General features: G+C 36.3%; 1 protein-coding gene across 13 annotated transcripts in view; it reads right to left on the bottom strand.

Moving 5' to 3' along the window:
• Positions 1-20,127, bottom strand: part of PTPRD (protein tyrosine phosphatase receptor type D) — a 502,533-nt gene that overhangs the window by 191,155 nt on the left and 291,251 nt on the right. For all 13 annotated transcript variants that reach the window (XM_057313437.1, XM_057313436.1, XM_057313441.1 and 10 more), the window contains exon 5: positions 1,481-1,669. In XM_057313437.1, the coding sequence (XP_057169420.1) occupies positions 1,481-1,669 (189 nt within the window). The remainder of the gene's footprint in view (positions 1-1,480; positions 1,670-20,127) is intronic.

A 20,127-nucleotide genomic window follows, 5' to 3' on the forward strand; every position in this document is an offset into this window, starting at 1 on the left:
CTACATTTGTGTGATACAACTTGTGTACTATTTTATTTTTCTAGACAGTGTTCTTACAATAACAGTTCTGTGGATGTGTGCGTGTGCGCGCCACTACAGAGGTCTGGTGTCTACACTGACAGTTAGTAAAATGCATGCCATGCATTTTATTAATAATAATAAAAATAATAATAATATTCTGGATATGGAAATTAGTGGGGGTGAAGTGCGCTTCAGAACTAAGCACTTACCAATAGATTCTGGAGATTTAAATACGGAGAGAAGAAAGACAGCATAAAAATATTATTATATTCCTTATAATTTGGTACAAATTTTTCAGAGTTAAAGCTTTATATACTAAATCATCTATGTTACATGTGAATAATTAATTCTTTATTTACAATAACAGAATGCTAATCTACACAATTCTGCTGACAACAAGCAAAAGAGGCAGTTAACAAGACGCTTTAACATCACAGGACAGGTCAAAAGCTGAGAATTCTGGGAAGACAGGCAGTTAAGTTAAACAACTTAGAATTCCATATCAACATTACTCCCAACGTCAAAGTCAACAGCTTATTACTACATGTCCCAGGGAAATCACCTAGGGACAGGCTCTAAAATTTAAGAAATTTAGAATTATCTCTATTTTTATCTAAAGAGAGCAAAGGAATGAACTTGGGATGGGGATGGGAAAGGGACAAAAGGGCAGCAGGGAGAGAGAGGAGGAAGCAGCAAAAGCTGGAGTCTACACCAAAAGCAGACTTCTGTAGATCCAGTCACTGGAGGGTTCAAAACTCTTTAATGTGGGCGCACACTACTGTGGCTTATGTGTGGAAAATGCTCACTCACAATAATATAATAATAAAATTAATCAAAATCCCCTCCTTTCATTGGTACTTGGTAAAGGAAGTTTACAAAATACCTCTGGTTACTCAGGAGATAACATTTCTGTGGTTTATGTATTAGTGAAAAGAAAGCAGATGTGACCAAACTTACTAAACTTTGGTACTTTGATGAGTTCAAATGCAGAAGAGACAGAGAAAACACACTTTAATAAAACTGAATCATTTTAGTGTTTAATATGAATCTTTTGGCTTTTAATGGATACAACCATTGGAGCTCCTTGCAAGTTCTGAATGAAGTCCAATGTTGAAATAAATTTGTTTCAAAAGAAAATAGAGAAAGAAGAAAGAAAGAGGAGAAAATGGATCCATCAAATACTGCAGAAAGGCAGTAAATTAAAAAGTTATCAAAAATACAGTCACAGCAGTGAGCAATGTGGATTAAACAGAAGCTGCAAAACACAGAGAGAAAGACAGACTCTGGAACAGGCTATGACATCACAAACATGGACAACACATTAAATAACAGAGAAAGAGAAGAGGGAGAAAAATCAATACCTAAAAATTAAAATAAAATAAATTAAAAATAAAAATAAAGAGAGAGAAAGCTAAAAAAAATTCTCTAAGAGTTAGTGGAAACAGTAACAAGACCCTACCTGATCGTAACTGCTTAATACGGCCATTGTTGTTGCTTGTGTCGACGGGTAAGAAATCTTTAAACCAAGTTATTTCTGGATCCGGATTCCCACTGGCTGCACAAAGCATGGTGGCCGTGCGTGTACGCTCAACCACCTTCAGCTGTGGGCCCATGTCAATGGTAGGGAAGCCCCTGGGAATTTGATCCTCTGCAAGACAAAAGGTGATACAAACATGTTAACAAGTCAGATGCCCAAGATTCAAGAGCATCCCCTTACCTTACTCAGCATTTGTTGAGAAGCTAATACAAACCTGGCAACATTGTGCTATCAGAATAGGATATAGTCACAATGTTGTTCCTGGCCAGAAGAATGCACCGTCTATATAAGAGACCAATAGCTTCACAAAGAGCTAAGACACAGGTGATAAGGACCATGATGAAAAAAATGCATATAGTTCTCCAGGATGATGGAGGGAAAAGAAATTACAGAATGTGTGCCTGAGGAGGTCAGTGAGTACCAAAGGAGGCTCTGAAATGGGCCTTTAAGAACAAGTGGAAGTAGGGGCGCCTGGGTGGCTCAGTTGTTAAGCGTCTCCCTTCAGCCCAGGGTGTGATCCCAGGGTCCTGGGATCGAGCCCCACATCGGGCTCCCTGCTCAGCAGGAAGCCTGCCTCTTCCTGTCCCACTCCCCTGCTTGTGTTCCCTCTCTCGCTGTGTCTCTCTCTGTCAAATAAATAAATAAAATCTTAAAAAAAAAAAAAAAAGAACGAGTGGAAGCATATTCCTCAGAGTAAGAGAGTATTTCCCTCTATTCCAAAGGTCTACACCATTTTCAGTCATTAAGAGTTGAAATTCCTAAATTTTGCATCCTCAGCTCATCCAAAGTTCACTACTCCCTAACCCGTATCAAAATTGTCCCAGATCAGGGCACCTGGGTGGCTCAGTGGGTTAAGCACCTGCCTTCTGCTTAGGTCCCCACATTGGGATCCCTGCTCAGTGGGGAGCCTGCCTCTCCCTCTCCCACTCCCCCTGCTTGTGCTCTCTCTTCTTCTCTCTGTCAAATAAATAAATACAATATTTTAAAAAAATTGTCCCAGATCTTAGATCTTGCGAAATTAAAGTCTCCTTAAATCCCCTAAGCGTGATGATTCGCATTACTAATTGCATTACCTGCTCTTCCAGCCAGCGTTAGAAAGGTATATTCTATCTGAAGACCTTTTGAATTTGAAGGAATTTTACTTATATGGGTGATGACTATCCAAATTAGAACTTGGCCATTTGTTTGAAAACCATTATGAGACATTTTAAATTCTCATTGTTTCCGGCATTAATTTAATCAACCCTCCTTCATGACCTCATACATTTTTGTGAGCCACCAATTCCAAAATTACTCACAAGCACAAACACCAGTGAGGGGAGAAAAAAAAAAAAAAAGAATCACCAGATGTGGCACCTCACTTTTCCTAGGATGTAGCCTGCAATTTCTGGTATGATCCTATGAGACTTGCTGAGGTCTGGGTTATAATTTCTAGGGAAAAGTCTCCATTTCGATGCTTCCGCTGTGTTGTCAGTCCGATCTATGTGTTCCCTACTGCCTCTCCTATATCGTTACAGGATAAACTTAATCTCCTAAATCTACCTAGCAAAATCCTTTTAAATCAGGCCCCATTTTTCGCAGCCTCTCATGGATGATATCCCTCATTAGAAAGTTTCTTCTGCTTACACTGTAATTCTTAACCGTTCCCCAGACAAATCATGTTCGCTAAGTATTCTGTGTCTCTGCAAAGCCATGCAGCCAAAATCACCTTCTTTGTAATAAAAACCCTCCCAAATATATTTAATATTTTCCTCCTCAGAGCTATTGTGTAGTAACTAAAATCCATTTTCTTGTACTTATTATCATTAGTTTATCTCCTACACCACGAGTTCCTCCATGTCTCATTTATATCCAAATCCCTTTCCATCAAACTAGTCTGGATTTCTCTACTTTTTTTTTTTAATTTTCTTTTTTTTTTTTTTGAGAGAGAGAGAGAGAGAAAGAGAGAGAATCTTAAGCAGGCTCCACACCCAGAACATGAGCCTGCTGCAGGGCTCGATCTCACAACCCCAAGATCACGACCTGAGCCGAAATCAAGAGTCAGACCCTTCACTGACTGAGCCACCCTGGAGTCCCTGGATTACTCAACTTTGAATAGAACCTCCAATGATTCCCATGGTTAAATATAAATATATCCTAGTGATTAAAAACTGGAAAAAAAAGTTTTTCTACTACATATAGTAGAAAACTACTTCTGGTAAAGGGTTGATCAAAGACATAGCTCAGGACTACAGACAGAGATTTTGAAGGAATGAAGGTCCAAATATTACCAAAGAATAAAGCTCCCAATAAAAGGAAGGTTTCCCTCAACCACAGCTCCAGATTATTGTAAAAGGAACTGTAGGGCTAAGAGAACAGGGAAAAGTGTGGACCCTGGCTCTCCTGCCGGGAGATTGATGAAAGATCAATAGAAGCTGCTAAAGTAAGCTGGGTTTGACATCTCCTATCACTAGAGAATATTTGCCTGTCCCATCAGCTAGTTACAGCTGGAGACTAAAAAAATTATAAAAATAGTTCCCTTCAATGAGCTACAGATTAACTTAACTTGAAAGATACAACTGTTTTGAGTAAGCAGGAATACTATGTGTTTATTTGAATGCTCACACATCAACAGCCAAGCAGAAGTCTATGGTGGACAAGTGTCAGAAACGGTAGTCAAGAATGAAATTTCAAGGTGATTTTTCAAGGCTCCAAGTTGGAAAGTTAAAAATTACAAATGGAATAGAGGATTTTGCAAATTAGACTAATTTTGATAACCTACTCCCTTTGAATTTCATCAGGCTGTTTTTTATGACTTTAAAGGTTTCATCAATATGATATGTTTACATTGGTAGCATTTTTCTACTGTTAACTTGAAAAACAAAAGCAGAGAGATCAATAGCCATTGTACCATACACATTATATTAAACATCTCACTTGGCAGCTATTGACATAAATTCTTCAAAGGAAAAAAATAATTTACTTCAAGTGCTCCAAAGTCAACTACACTTAGTTACCTAGAAAGGAGTTGTTGTTGGTTTTTTTTTGTTGTTTTGTTTTGTTTTTTGAAGCTCTTAGATTTTTTTGTTATTTTCCATATTTAAAGCCACCAATTTAGGTTAATAAAAAATCACCTTGAGATTCTTGAAATGATTCTGCATTTCCCGGGGCATATTATCTACCCCCAGGCCTTTGAATACTAGTTACATTAGCATGCATTAACATTGACCTACTAGTCATTACTTTTCTTCTACAGATTCATCTCTCTCAAGAACCAAGCCAATATTCAGTACCAAGTGGCAAGTGTCAAAGACTTAAGATTGTTGCGCCACTTACTAGAGGCTCTTACTAAAGAAATCTAGAATTAATAACCATTTATAAGAAATGAAGTCCTCACCTTGGGGAGAGCTGACAAAATTGACTTGTGCCCTACCAAAAGCAGTCTAATACATTTGCATGACCTTTCTTTTCCTTCTTGGCTCATAAAGAACACTCCAGAGCCCCCTTTTCATACACACAAGTGCACAACAAAGATAATCTTTCTTGCATACTAATCGGACAGTGGAGGTAAAGAGTGTTCCTTTCTTATTTTTAATAAGGGTAATTAAATTCTATCCATCCCCCCTTTGCACAGAATCTCTTTGAATGTACTTTCTTCATTAAATTTTCATGAGAAACATCACAATGTAACAGATTCAAATAGCCAGAACTCTTACACGTTGACAGTTGTGGCTTGTTTCCAATTTGACTGTCAGGTATTTGGCAATAAAACTCAGTATTCAACATAAAACGAACTGTAGAAATAATGAAATTTCTAATTGGAATGCTTATCTCAGTGGGTATAGTTTAGAAGATGTTAATTGCTTTTTTTCACCTTCTACATTTATTAGTGATTTATATAAAACTACTTTGGCCATTTGATAGCATCAATTTTGACAGCTCATCAAATGTGTACTACCAGGAACTTGGGGGGAAAAAAATCAATACCTTTAATATCTTAACCACAAAAACTTTTACAGGAAAAAAAAAAAACAGCTATCAAAAATTAACAAATTGTCAATATGTTAGCAGCTTTAAACTTTTACATGAGGTGAAAAGAAAAACATTTTGTCCTATTCATTAATGTGCTCATTAAGCTTTAAGGTGCCTTACTTATCACTGTTCCATATTAATATTCAATCATGCAGAATTAGCTATTAATTCATCAACAATTTAAATCAGACTTGACCTTCACAAAGCCATTTGGTCTGTCATTTTGAGAGGCCATTAAAGGGCAGATTACTACATACTTGTGCTTAGTGAATCATGGAAGTCGTACATATTTTGTTTGGAATGGCAGCTATAATAGACCTGGAAATACAGCACATTCTTGGAATCTGTTTGGTGTCTTAATGAAATATGCTGATATGAAACTTACAGTTCCATTAAGGAAAGAGAAACATGAATGTCAGCATTTTCCAGAGTTAACTTCCAATTTCTGCAGAACTTATGTTAATAACCCCTGACCTACCCAGGACCTGAATGGAATGTTTGGGGAAATAGTCTGATATTGTTTTGTAGAAAGTCTTGCTTTAGATATCTGTGAATGATCAAATAAAAACTTTTGCATAATTTGCTCAGTTAAACTACTTTCATTGTTCATCCATAAACAATTTTAATGATGTTTTTAATTGCGCTCCAATTCCGCAAACACTGAACCTCTCTTATTTGATAGGAAACCACAAAACTAAATTGCCTGCTAAGGCCACAGCCTCCTTCCAAGGTGGCCCAAGCAGCTCCTCTTGCCAAATCTTCCTGAGACTCTGAATGAATTCAAATAGACAGGTGCTTTGACTCTGGTCCCAAATGATTTAAAGAAGCTTTCAATGAAGGGTTGTTTGCCATGGTGCTCTACTTCCAATTTATCATGTCAATTACATCAACAGGATGCTTTTACAAATGCAGTATTAAAAGATTTGGCAAATACACCTGATTATTTAGATACTATGGACAATGTAGAGGTTCTGATGAAAATGGTAGTACAATAAAGAGAGATCAGAATCTGGAAGAAGAGAGAAGTAGTTTTTTTTTCTTAGGGAATTCAGCTCCCTGAACCACTTTTCTGAGTGCCAAACAATTCACAGTGGCTCCTTGTTTGAAGCCCTCAAGTGGTGTTATCAATCAACCCCTTAATAAGTCAATGGGTATGCTTGAATTCATAAGCTCATGGAAGGCAGGGCTCTGTGTTATTTCCTTTGTAACTGCGACAGCGTACAAAAAACATTTGCATATAATACACATGTTTAGGGAGTTGTGGCAGACATTTCAGCACTCATGTGGCATTTCTGAATTCCTACGGGGTTTATTTAATGCCATTCATTTAAATAGTTAGTCATTCTTTTTTTAACTTTTTAAAATTTAAATTCAATTAATTAATATATGATGTATTATTAGTTTCAGAGGTAGAGGTCACGATTCATCAATCTTATATAATACCCAGTGCTCATTACATCACATGTCCTCCTTAATGTCCATCACCCAGTTACCCCATCCCTCCACTCCCGCCCTCCAGCAACCCTCAGTTTGTTTCCTATGATTAAGAGTCTTTTATGGTTTGTCTCCCTCTCTGGTTTCATCTTGTTTTATTTTTCCTTCTCTTCCCCTATGATCCTCTGGTTTGTTTCTTAAATTCCACATATCAGTGAGATCATATGATAATTGTCTTTCTCTGATTAACTTATTTTGCTTAACATACTACCTTCTAGTTCCATCCATGTCATTGCAAATGGCAAACAATTAATCATTCTTTAATGGTTTTGTGGCTACACATGTGGCCTCCCCAACTTGCTTATTAAGTCTAAGAGACATAAGACTATCTTATAACTTCTATTTTTTATAGTGTCTTAAGTAGTATGAGACTTACAGACTCATAAAAATGGTCGTTAATGGCTATTTATTTTTATAGTCATAAGTTTCATTTAATTAGTAAACAATGTTGACCAGTTGAGATGTGCAATTCATGCCTGTTTCCTTCTATAATTTAGTGCAGTTGTTACACTGGAAAAACACAATTCAGTACCTGCTTTATCTAATTTTATAGAAAGCCTTCCTCCACATACTGGTTGTAAATTCCTACATCCTACATTATATTTACACAACGAAACTCCAAAGAATACAACAAAATATGTATCTATATTCTGTTATGTGATCTTTAGAAAAGTGAAATTATTGACGTTCAAACTAATGATAAAACCCAAGTGAATCACTCAGTTGTATGTTTAGGCAAACGCTCAGGGTCATCTTTCACTGACAGGAGCAACAATTTTTCAATGGCTAGATATCCTAAACCTTTAGGCGTTCACAATGTAATCTTACAGACGCTCTAAAGTTTTGTTTATGTTTTGAAGGATGAAGGGATTAAGCGAAGTTTTCATTAAATTAGAAAAGTCAAATGTTAGATGGATCATATAAAGAATATTTTCTTAATAAGTGGTAGGTCCTTTAAATATATTGAAAGGCATCTCTACCTGTTAAAGAAATCGTACTGATCTATGCCACACAAAGCCAGCATGTTTTTATAACTATGAAAAAGTAAAAGTTCTCTTGAAAAGTTTAAATATGTTGGTGTTCAGATGGTCATATAATAAAATATTTTCATACTTATGAAAACTGCACTAAGTTAAAAGAAAAAGAGTTTTTGAACTATTAATTTCAAGAATCTACTGGGTAGTCAATAGATGGCATCATTTATTCTATAGATATAAATGAAATGCCTCTGTTGTGCCAATTGTGGGCCAGGCTGGGTATGAAGTAATCTAGAGAATCTCTACACTGTTGTGATTTATTTGTATCTGAAGAATAATTAGATTCTTTGGGAGTGAGAATAGTACCCAGCTCATAGATAGTCCTCGAGGACTGCATGAGATAACACATTAAATGTGGCTAGCACTGCCTGGCACTAGTGTCTGGCATTTCGTAAAATATTAGCATTTATACACTTACTCAATCCCAAGCTCCCACAATAGATTTAAACAGAACAGAGTCATGTGACTCCAAGTACTGATAAAACAAAGCCGTAGCAATAAACTGTAAATGGGAAATATTCTATGCAAATCATAAAAAAAAACCCCACAGGATTATCTAGACTTGCAAGTGAATTTAGAAAGCAGTATGTGTCAAGTAACCTTTTCAAAGCTCATAAAAGCCCTATTTCTCCCTTTGAATGAGATTTTACATTCTTTGATTAATCAACAGCAGAAATAAAACAAATCCATATTGTCATATGATTTGTTCCCCAAAAAGAACTAAAAAAAGAAAATAGCTCGAAGTATTTGGGACAGAAAAGCTTTACTGTGAATGCCTGAAAGCACTGAAACTATTTGAGCCTTTACTGAGGTTCCCTGAGACAGGTGAATGTGTATCATAATTACCATCTTCTGTAAACACAAAACAAAGACTCAGCAAAATTAAATTACTTGTTCCGCATCATGCCTACAGCAAAAATTTTTTAAAAAATCTTTTAACTCTAGATTTGTTGTATTTTTACTTCATCATGATTCCTCTATGCCAACAGTTGTCCTTTGAATAAATATTCATTATGAACAGTGAGAGAACTCTTAATCAAAGTTAACCCATAATGGAAGGCACAGGGAAATAATTTGAATAGCTGTTCATTTTCATTTTATTTTATTTTATATGATTTTAAATATTTCACTTGTTTGTCAGAGAGAGAGAGAGAAAGCACGATCAGGGGGAGGGGCAGAGGGAGAAGCAGGCTCCCGCTGAGCAAGGAGCCCGATGTTGGACTCCATCCCAGCACCTGGGATGATGACCTGAGCCGATGGCAGACACTTAACTGACTGAGCCACCCAGGCATCACTTTTAAAAAATTTTTTTTTAAGCAGAAAGGACTAAAGTTCCATGGAATGTAGTAATAATAATTTTAAAAACAGTCCTACATTTTTAAGAAAATCCACCTTTTGTTGTATATCAATTGGCTTCTCATTTGTGTAGCACTGGTTCCAGGTAGAGACATAAATCTGCCATGTATCATAACCAATAAAATGTGCACGAGAAAAGGAAGAGTGTGAAAAGGATGGTAAATATCAAATAATTTCCCTAGGGAGCTCAAGTTCAGCACTGTGCCTGTCTTTAATCCTTCTATAATTTCTGTTTAATAAGCTAGGAAGGGCTATAAGTGGCAGGACTTTGGTTCTGAGCAGACACCAAAAGACAGTACACAGAGCAGAGAACTAGACATCAGTAGACTCAGCATATCAACTCTACGACCTTAGGCCACACAGAGGTCTCCACTATGTAATAAGGGGCCAGTACTGACCATCCTACACAGCTTTGTCTGGGAGAGGAGACAGATCAGTGTCTCACCGGCTAGAAGGCCGAGGGGTTCTGGCGAGAGTATTTGCTACTTTGCTGATCAGCAGATGAGTTTTCAAGTCATTATCTTTCGGAATAAACCACCGTATCAGGCTACAAACAAGAACCGTATCTTTCCAGAATACAGTCCCTGAAGAGGGGAAAAGCATTTATTATTCTTTTCTTAACGAAAACAGTGTAAATAAAGCTTTTATTTTCACCATTCCAGATGGCAGCAGGGTATAATTTGTACTGTTTTGACATCATGGTTGTATTATTCAAAATCAATCTTCCTGCAAGTGTATTGAATAAGGGACTGAAAACAGAAAAATAAAAAGAAAAGAAATAAAATCTAAATCAACATTTTCCAGCAAAGTTGGGCTCCTGGGCCATTATCAAAATGATATTCATATGAATGAAATTGAAAAAATACGTATGTAAATAAAGTGGTTTCCAATTATAAGTCAAAGGTTACTCTAAGTCAGAAAGAAATTATCTAAAGCAGGAGAAAACTGCCAGTTAATATAAATGATATCCCAAATGGAATATTTAATAAATATAAGATCTGGTCCCCAAAAAGTAATTAGGAACAAGTTCCTCTTTGCAAGTTATTACGTGCAGATGGTATGCTTGTCTTCATGTGCCTGTAAATCAATCAGAGAAGCTTTTATTTCAGAGAGGATTTAGGTATCTCTTAAGGGCAGTTACTGGGCACCAGCGTCTCCGATGATTTCTCGTAGAATTATGCCATGCAGGAATAGAAAATTGGATACTGATAAGCTGATAGGATCTTCATTAGCAGCTACTAAATACTCAGCATACTAACCAACTACGCGCACAGCATTCCAGAGCAAAGTCCATTTTCTGAAATATTCTTCACATGGTGAAGAGGTTGTAAGGCACTCTTGGCACGGAATAAAGCAAACTTATTTAGACGTAATGTATGCAATTACCCTGCAAATCGCAAAGCAATGTCTACATAGCAGAACACAAATCCAGTTAGATTATATTATCATTTGTGTGAATGTGGTGACTGCAATTTTACATGCTTTAAGTCAATTATTAGTTATCTGTCTTTGGGTTCAGCCCGTGATCACACTCTTTGTGATCCAAAATTAGATGAATTCATGGGGATATGGAAGTATCCTCTCTTACCAACAACACTATTAATTCTTGGATATTTAAGCAAATATTTAGGAATCAGGGTGATGCTTTTATTCCCTTCTTTGTCATGCAAATCTGATTAAGATAACAAAATCCAATGCCCACCCTCTGTCACAAACCTCACTGCTTTCCATTAGTTTTACTAACAGGGGTCATGATACCCTGTACATTATCCAAAGTTTTTGCCATATTTTGAATAAAATTTTAAAAAATTACATAAGTTTTTATTTAAATCATACTGTCAGTTGTTTTTGTTTCCGTTTTTAAGAAAAGAAAGGCAAAAATGAATGCTGGAGCCGAAGTACAAGAATTTAGTTCCTCTTTCTTTAGAAAGAGAGATACAAAGACAAATAGTAAACACAGAAAGAGAACTTTCTATGGGTTTGGCTCCTGCCTCTATTATGCGTCAGCCCTGTAAAAGTCAGAAATTCTAATGAGCTCAAATCAAACAAGGCCAAGAAAAAACATTCATCCTGGCTGCACCGTATTGTGGTGAATAGAAATGAAAATAAGATTCTTAAGCCATCAGTTGTTATATAAAAAAGAAAATTAGAATGAGTGTGTATGGACTGGAATTGAAGGCATTGGTGTGAAATTATGGTTTTAAAAACATACACACTGATACAGAAATGAATATAATTATAAATGTAAGTTATATAAACTCACCAAACACACCTATCCTATCTGTGTGAGTCCAGAGAGGCTACAAGCAGCAATGCCTGATAGCAATGGCCACACCAGATCTTAAATATGACTCTCTAAATACGGCCCTCTATAAGAGGAAGCAGAACTCCTTGCTTAAAGGACTGATTCCATTCAGTACCGGGACAAGAAAAAAGTATAAGATATATACCTGAAATATCTGTTACATAGGAAAGTGCTCAAAGTGACAAGGACATGTTGAAAAAGCAAAGATGCCTGTGTGATGGGGCCCTCATTAGCCAAACGTGGGGCAATCTGAACATCAAAATTTATATATGTATATATAAACAAATTATAATACATTAAAATAAAAAGACATTACTCCATACTTATATAAATGAATAAATGGAAAAGTTTCAGGAGGAATTGTGTCTTTATATAGTCCCAAAGTAACTCCTCACAGGCATTTATTCAAAAGAAAGGAAAAGAGTAACTTTACAATTGAGAAGGCTCACAAAACAACCTAGGATAACAAAGTTGACATCAATAATGGGACAAATCAAAATCATGTGTTGAGAAAAATATAATATCACTTCTATGATATTTGCTATAGACTAAATGTTTGTATCCTGCCAAAATTCATGTTTAACCCTAACACCCAATGTGATGGTATTTGGAGGTGGGACCTTCAGGAAGTAGTTAGCTAATGACGGCGGAGCCCATATGAATGGGATTAGTGCCCTCATGAAAGAGATGGAAGTGAGAGGTCTTGCCACTGCCATGTGAGGACACACATCCAAAAGAGGACCCTCTATGAACCAGAAAGCAGGCCCCAACCAGACCCCAAATGTGCCAGCAACTTGATCTTGGACTTCCCAACTTCGATAACTAGGAGAAATACATTCTGCTTGTACGTCACCCAGTTTATGGCATTTGGTTATAGCAGCCTGAATAGACGAAGAGAGTATTAGTGCCAAAGATTCATAATCTAAATACGATCGAAGTAATCATCAGCAAAACCCAGAATGAGAACATTCTGTGACATAACAAACTTGTTATCTTCAAAGCTATCAAGATCAAGAACGTCAAAGGAAAACTTGAGAAACTCTTGCAGATTGACAATTAAGGGCAAAGTACAGCTCTGAACTAGAGCTTCTGAGGACAGAGAAACCTGAACAGGACACGTGGTAAAACCCGAATGGGAAAACTGCTGAAATGTAATCTGAGGATTACATGGTTACGCTGCATCAATATTTACTTCCTGATTTTGATGATTATATTGCAGTCAAGTAGGAGAATGCCCTTATTTGGAGAAATAGAGGTATTTGAGGGTGATGCGAGTCATGTCATCAATTTAATCTCAAATAGTACAGGAAAAGTTCTTTGTATTGTAGCTTCCAGTTTCTTATAATACTTGGATTGTTTCAAAATTCTAAAATGATATAAAAATAAATTACTATGATTATATTAACATAAATAAATGAGATTTTACAAATCCTTAGGTTATCTTATTAATTTCTCAGTTGTACAACAGTTATCCTCAAGGCTTCTGAATAGATGGATACACTCAAGCATTTTGTTCCAATTCTGAAGAATATTCCTAAATACATACTTCAAGGCCCTCTTAAACATGAAGACTAGTTAACTGACATTTCAGCTGTTACCAATTTTATACCAATGATGATAATACCAGAAAATTGTCAGGTCTGGAAATATGTAAATTCCTTTAAAATTACTAATACTTCACTATCAGTGCTGAACAATGAACAAAATGGAGTGGTGATTTAAGAGCAAGGCAAGCTCATGAAAAGAAAATGCAGAGAAATCAATACTCTAAAAAATAATTTCAGATTTATAATTTTTGTTTAGAGAAGTGAAGATCTGAAGCAGATAGACTCTACTAATTTTCTCTGAAAACATCTGAGAAAGTTTAAGATAGAAGATCAACTTTGCTTCCTTCCAACTATAAGATCGTCAACTTGACTCAACACCCAGGAGTCTCAGAAATCCAAGTGTTGTTTTTCAAGGCAGCCTTTTGAAATTTTTCAGGAAAAATCTGCCTTCCCCCAGCTCTTCACAGTTCTTCCCCTAGACCTACAACACAGTAAAGCAAAATGCTTGCCATTCTGTTCTCTTTAACCATTTAGGGAAGTGGGGCAACAGCAACAAGTACAAAAATTAAGTGATTCCAGTATGTCTAAATTTCAGCATTTCTCATAGTCTTAACGACAAACTGTGGTATTTGTTCTATTTGAGGGAGAAGATAGATTCTTAAAACAGGTGATGGAAGTTTTCTTCAAGGGCTATTTTGGAAAATAAAAAGATCAAATCTTAAAACAAATATCATATATAAAATATTTCATTGTACAGAATGAAAACTACATGAGCACATGAATAAACCTTTAAATGTATCTTATGTTTCGAGAATGTGTTGTATATCTACAGAGGATAACTTCCCCTAAATGCAAATAATGTTCTGTTTATATGCCAAACGTGAGCTTCAGTTTAACAACAAAGAATTACCAGATTGAGCTACTTTATGTTTGTCAGCGTATGAGACTTTTCTTAAGTCTTTGGAATCACAAGCTGTCAATGTATAGACACTACCCAAAGAAATTTATAACTATGAGTTTTTTTTAATTTTTTGAATTTTCCTCCGTCTTTACATAAACTTACTAATTAAAATAATACCAAAAGTTTTATTTATTTATTTTAGAGAGAGAGAGAGAGAATGTACATATGCATAGGGGGTGGAGAGGCAGAGGGAGAGGGAGAGACAGAATCTCAAGCAGTCTCCCCGCTGAGCCCAGAGCCTGAAGCGGGGCTGGATCCCACAACCCCGAGATCCTCACCTGAGCTGAAATCCAGTCAGATGCTTAACCAACGGAGCCACCCAGATGCCCCCAAACAATATCATATGTAAATGCATACATGAGGGGGCTCTCTCTCCCTCTCCCTCAAATAAATAAATAAAATCTTTTAAAGAGAGAGAGAGAGAGAGAGCTCAAGTGCAAAGAGGGGAAGGTGCAGAGGGAGAGAGAGAGAGAGAAGCAGATGCCTTCCTACTGCAGAGCCTGATGTGGGACGCAATCCCATGACTCTGAGATCATGACCTGAGCCGAAATCAAGAGTCTGTCGCTTAACTGGCTGAGCCCCTCAAAGTGCCCCTAAATAAATAAAATCTTTAAAAAAATAAATGCAAAATCTTTTTAAAAATAAATGTAGAAGTGTATTCGGTACATTTTGATATGTCAGAAATATTAACATGCTACCTAACAGGAAGTCAGGCATTTAGAAAATAACCAGATAGAAGAAGACCTACCCAAAATGGCCAAAATCACCGCCAAAAATCACATGAATAAAATGCTATATCCTTTGCTGTTAGGAGAGGTATTATATATATATAATTCTATATATATAAAATTCTAAAGGCTAGATTTTCTTAAGTAGTAGGTTAAGTTCAGCAAATGACAAACAGGGTTTTAGGCAAAGCCTGAGGGGATTAAGTAAAGGATTGTGGTCTTTTTCCTAAAAACAAATAGGAGGTAAAGAAAAGTTTTACTGCTAGAGATAAGTGTGTGGGCACTTAAGTGCCTACAGACTTATGTGTTAGGAGAGTATGTTGCTTATCAAATTTTCCTTTTGAAAAACATTGTTTTAACTACAATGTGAAGAATGAATTGTGTTGGGGAAAAAATAATTAAAAAAAAAAAAGAAAGGATGTAGGAAGGCCAATTTGTTGAAATAAGGGCAAACCTATATCAGGTAAGTGGTGGAGGAGGTGGGAAGTGGAGGGAGATATATATATATATATATATATATATAATAACTATATATATTTATATATATAAAATTTCAGCTTTATTGACAATACATAACTGATAAATTTATTTATCATTTATCATTTATTTATCATATAACTGGCAAATAAAACTGTAAGATATTTAAAGTATACATTGTGGTGACTTGATATGTGTATATGTTGTGAGAGTTGAGAATAATTTGAAGGTTAATTTTACATGACTTGGTGATATTTTGAGGATGGAGAATCAGGGAGAATTATCAGGGATGGTTTTCCAAAATATGTAATGGATTCAAGAATACATTTCCAGTCCTGTCTTTCCTTGGGGAATAACTCCAGACATCTGAAGCACCTATGCAATAGATGACATGAACCTTGAAGGCTGGACTCCATCTTTTCCTCACCAGGGTAGTTCTCCCAGGGTGGAACATAGCACCAAGCACAAATTATCTGCCAAATGAATACTGACCCACATTTACTTTCAGGAACTAGCAGAGAGGGCTGGTAAATAAACCATTTGCTTCCTTAAATGCTTGTCTCAGGGTGAAGGCAAGAAAGGACTGGCTTTGTCTGTACAAAAGTGGGCTCAGCATTCTTGTTGTGGATGTGCCAGGAACTCCTTAGGCACTGGTCTAGAATGGTATGGAGATATCCAGGGATTTGCATCGGTTTTCCCCAACCACAGTTAATTCCCTCAATCTGAAGATAGCTGAGTATGTCCGGGTATTCTTCTTTCTAGCCAGAGGAGAAGCTCACTAAACATCAGGGTATCGCGTCAATAGCCTCCTGAATAAAAGCGAAAATAATGTGCGTTGTACTCCTATGAAGACATGCCATGAAGAATCTCCCTAAAAGATAACTCATGGCTGTTACATTTTATTATATTACATGCCAATTAAATAGATACAAGTTTCCAATGACAAGATATTCAGTAGTGATACGATAAACCTTTTCCTTAACATCCTGAAAACAACCCAGAGTTGTTCATTTTCATTTAGTTGCAATAGACTGACATATTGTTATAAATTTAGAAAACATACCATCTCTAATTCTTAACAAAGTGACAGCAACTTGACAAGCGAAAAAGTTATCTCAGCCTTGAATTCACTGGCACAGAAAGCCCACATATACCACTGTTCTTTCCACAGCACAAGTGGATGGTTTTTATGTTTACTGCAAGATTAATGCTGCTTCAATTGCTCAGTGATGATAGCTATGAGGCTGCTGAGTAAATAATCTGCATTCACTAAAGGAAGTAAGAACTTGTATTTTAGCCACCGATCCCTAAAATAACTAATGCTATTTAAGTGTTTATTGTTATAAAGATAAAATAATATGCCATACAGCTTTGTAAAATATACATGACAGGTTTCATGGGCAAATTACAACCAAATGGGCACATTTTATAGTTTCTCAGGAATTAGAAGAACATAAAAAATAATCAAGAATGTTTACCCAGTGGGAAAAAGGCATTTTCAATTTAGTTTTTTCTAATGGCTATTATACCTGACCCCCTCCTTCCCCTCCTCAGTGCTGATGACTTAGACATGAAAGCTCATACACTTCCATTTGCTGAAAAACTGTTGGGCACCTCATATGAACTGAGTTGTTTGAATCATGACAGATCTGTTTCTTTGGTAACAGCAGCTAGGTCACACAATAAAGCCAATCTCTCCAGCCCCACTACCAACCGTGACCTTGCTTCATCCCTCACCCCTTCCCAGCCCTCCGCGGGTAATTTTCAGGTGACTCTTAGGTATATGCCCTCCTCCCAAAGCCTAATCTATTTTCCTGAAACATAGTTCAGTAGGATTCTAGTAAAAACAAAAAACAAAAAACAAAACAGAACAACAACAAAAAAAACTTCCCTGGGATGTCAGTTTTCCTGGTGTGTTTTAATATGATAGAGATTTAAGAACATTCTAGCTATATAATCATAGTTTTGAAATGTTTATCTCTTCAGTTGTAAGAGAAAAAAAATTGCAGCTGAAGATGTAAGGCTAAGTTGGCTCACCCTTTCCTCCTTCACTGCCAGACATAATTTCTTTCTTCATATTTTGAATCCATTTCCTGGCAGGGAGGATAATATTTATCTTAATACTTATATTCCACCCCCATCAAGGAGCCTACTGTTTGTTCAGACATACAGTGACACATTTCTGATCATTTAACTTCTAGGTATTCTATTCAGCCCACAGCAGAGTTCATCAGGGGTACTGGGGACTCAGGATTCCTACTGTGTTAATGAGAAGAACTGTTTCTTTCTGGGTTGGTCTTCAAAAGGTAGATATTAAATGGAAAATTTCTCACTAAAATTATTTATAAATTATAGAACATGAGATAATTCTGAGAGGAACTGGCCCATTCTGATAAAATATGTAATACTAGACTAGACCCTAGAACAGAGTCAACTATAATAGATTTTACCACTGATTTTAAGAAAATAGCTATGCAGATCAACTCAAGTCAAAGTCACACTTTTTGGTAGCTATTCTGACGTGCTTAACTGTTTTCAGTGACAAAGTCTATACAGACATTACCTCATTTATTTACCAAAGTTCAGATATTGCAACTGATCGATCACAGTTAAGTGTTCACATGGTGTTTTATAGAGGCCTTTTGTTTTAAATGTAATGAATGAGATGGATTCTTACTTTTACTCTCTTAATAGTTTTTTAGGTTCTAATTATTATAGCCATACTTTATGGCATAGATTGGTAGTTCCTTAATTTCCCAATAATCCTGTTTGAGAAGAGATCTGACATTTTTCTATGCAAACTCAAGTTGAAATTATGGGTGCTCACTTGGTCCACCTCAATGTTGAGGGTGTTGGTCTAACCAAGCACATATTACTGTGCTCCTTAGTTTTCTTACAGAGAGGTAGATCATTGTCAAATCATTGTCAAAATATAAAACTCTCCTTAATCAGCCACCCAGTTTTGCTTTACTCTCTCCTTATCAGGAATCTCAACCTCAAATTGATGGATAAAAATCTATCACAACTTGACTAGACAAGCAATAAGTATGGATAATTAGCTGAAATAATGCAATCTCATCCATTCCTTCACATAACATAAAAATAATCCTTTGATTATCTAGAAGGATCAAAGACTAGGATACCAGGACTATTTTCTGTTGTTTGCTAGTAAACAAGTCTTACTGAATTGTCTTTACATATAATTCCCCAGGTTATACTGAGGGACTTTAATAAGCAGCAGTCCTATTAAGCTGGAGAGAGTTAAACACACATATGATGCCGAGGGTATTCTTTACAATATGACAGTGTCTTTATTTCTGAAGAACTATGGGAGAAATATTTTCCCCCTGGTTTCAGTCTCAGGAATAGATATGATTTTTTCAAAGAAAAGATTTATTTCTATATTATAGACATTGTGCACAGGGTTGCTCTTTCTCACTTCCAGAGGGGTTAGGAGATTTAGAGTTAAAACTGGTCTACCTGAAACAGAGACATAGAAGCTCATGGCCTGGGCTGTGTGTTCCAAACTCACTGTTCCATCATCACAACGTTTTATCTCATCATAGAGAACATTTGTCTGTAAATTAATCTTATGTCCCTTTAAAGCAAGGTTATAATAAACGGGAATGAATAAATATTATAAATCCAATCTTTCAAAAAATACACAGTGAACAAAAGAGATGATCTCCAACATGTCAAGAGACATCCAAACAAATCAGTCTACATTGCCCACCATAGTCTATGAGAAATGTTAAAGTTACCTGCAGTTACGATAAACCAAAAACAAACTCATAAAGTGAGCTTCTGAGAGAGTATGGCGTAAAATCTTTAATTTGGTGAACACTAACCTGAAGAAAGGAATTAAGAAAGAAGAGATGGAGAAGGGTATGGAAGGACAGAGTGCCTTTAGTATTTTATTTCTCTTTCAGGTAAATCACTTTAATTAAAATACTCATTCCATGACAAACCTGAATGAATATATCTCCTGAAGACATAGAATACACTCACATGTGTTTATATAAAGCACAATATTATATTATCTTCAGAAAATTATATTCACAATTAGCAAACATTAAGTGGCAGTACTATTTGTTCAATTTAGCAAGTATGTTGAACACCTCTCAGAGTCTACGCATGAAACGTTGTTTAACACTTGAGGGCTCCAAGACCAGTTCCTCGAAAGTCTTAAAATATAACGGTGGGAACATGCATGTGAACAGAAGGAAATATGTTGAGAAGAATAAGTTGCTAAGGGAGCACAATTGGGTGAGTAATGAAATTTGCTGGAGATCAGAGTAGCCAGGCCTAACAGCATGAATAGAATTTTGGCAAACATGAATGTACTAAGAGCCTTCGAGGTACAGGGAAATGATCGATGTACAGAGATTAAATAGGTGATATATTCAGGGTGAGTGTGACTACTGCTTGGGTGCATGTGTTTGCAGATGGAGTCAGGAAGGCAGTGTGGCAAAGCATGTTGAAGCAGGATGCAGAGATGGTCAGCTGGTCCCAACAGCGGGAACCCAGAAGGTAGCAAGGTTCATTTGGCAGGCACCATAGAACTGAGTATTTTTTAACAGAGAAAGTAAGAGGAAACGGTTCACATTCTAAAACACAATCTTTGTCAAAGGAGGTTAGTGGTGGGGGACAAAG

The sequence above is a fragment of the Ursus arctos genome, unplaced genomic scaffold (genome assembly GCF_023065955.2).
Source record: "Ursus arctos isolate Adak ecotype North America unplaced genomic scaffold, UrsArc2.0 scaffold_18, whole genome shotgun sequence".
NCBI lineage: Eukaryota > Metazoa > Chordata > Mammalia > Carnivora > Ursidae > Ursus > Ursus arctos.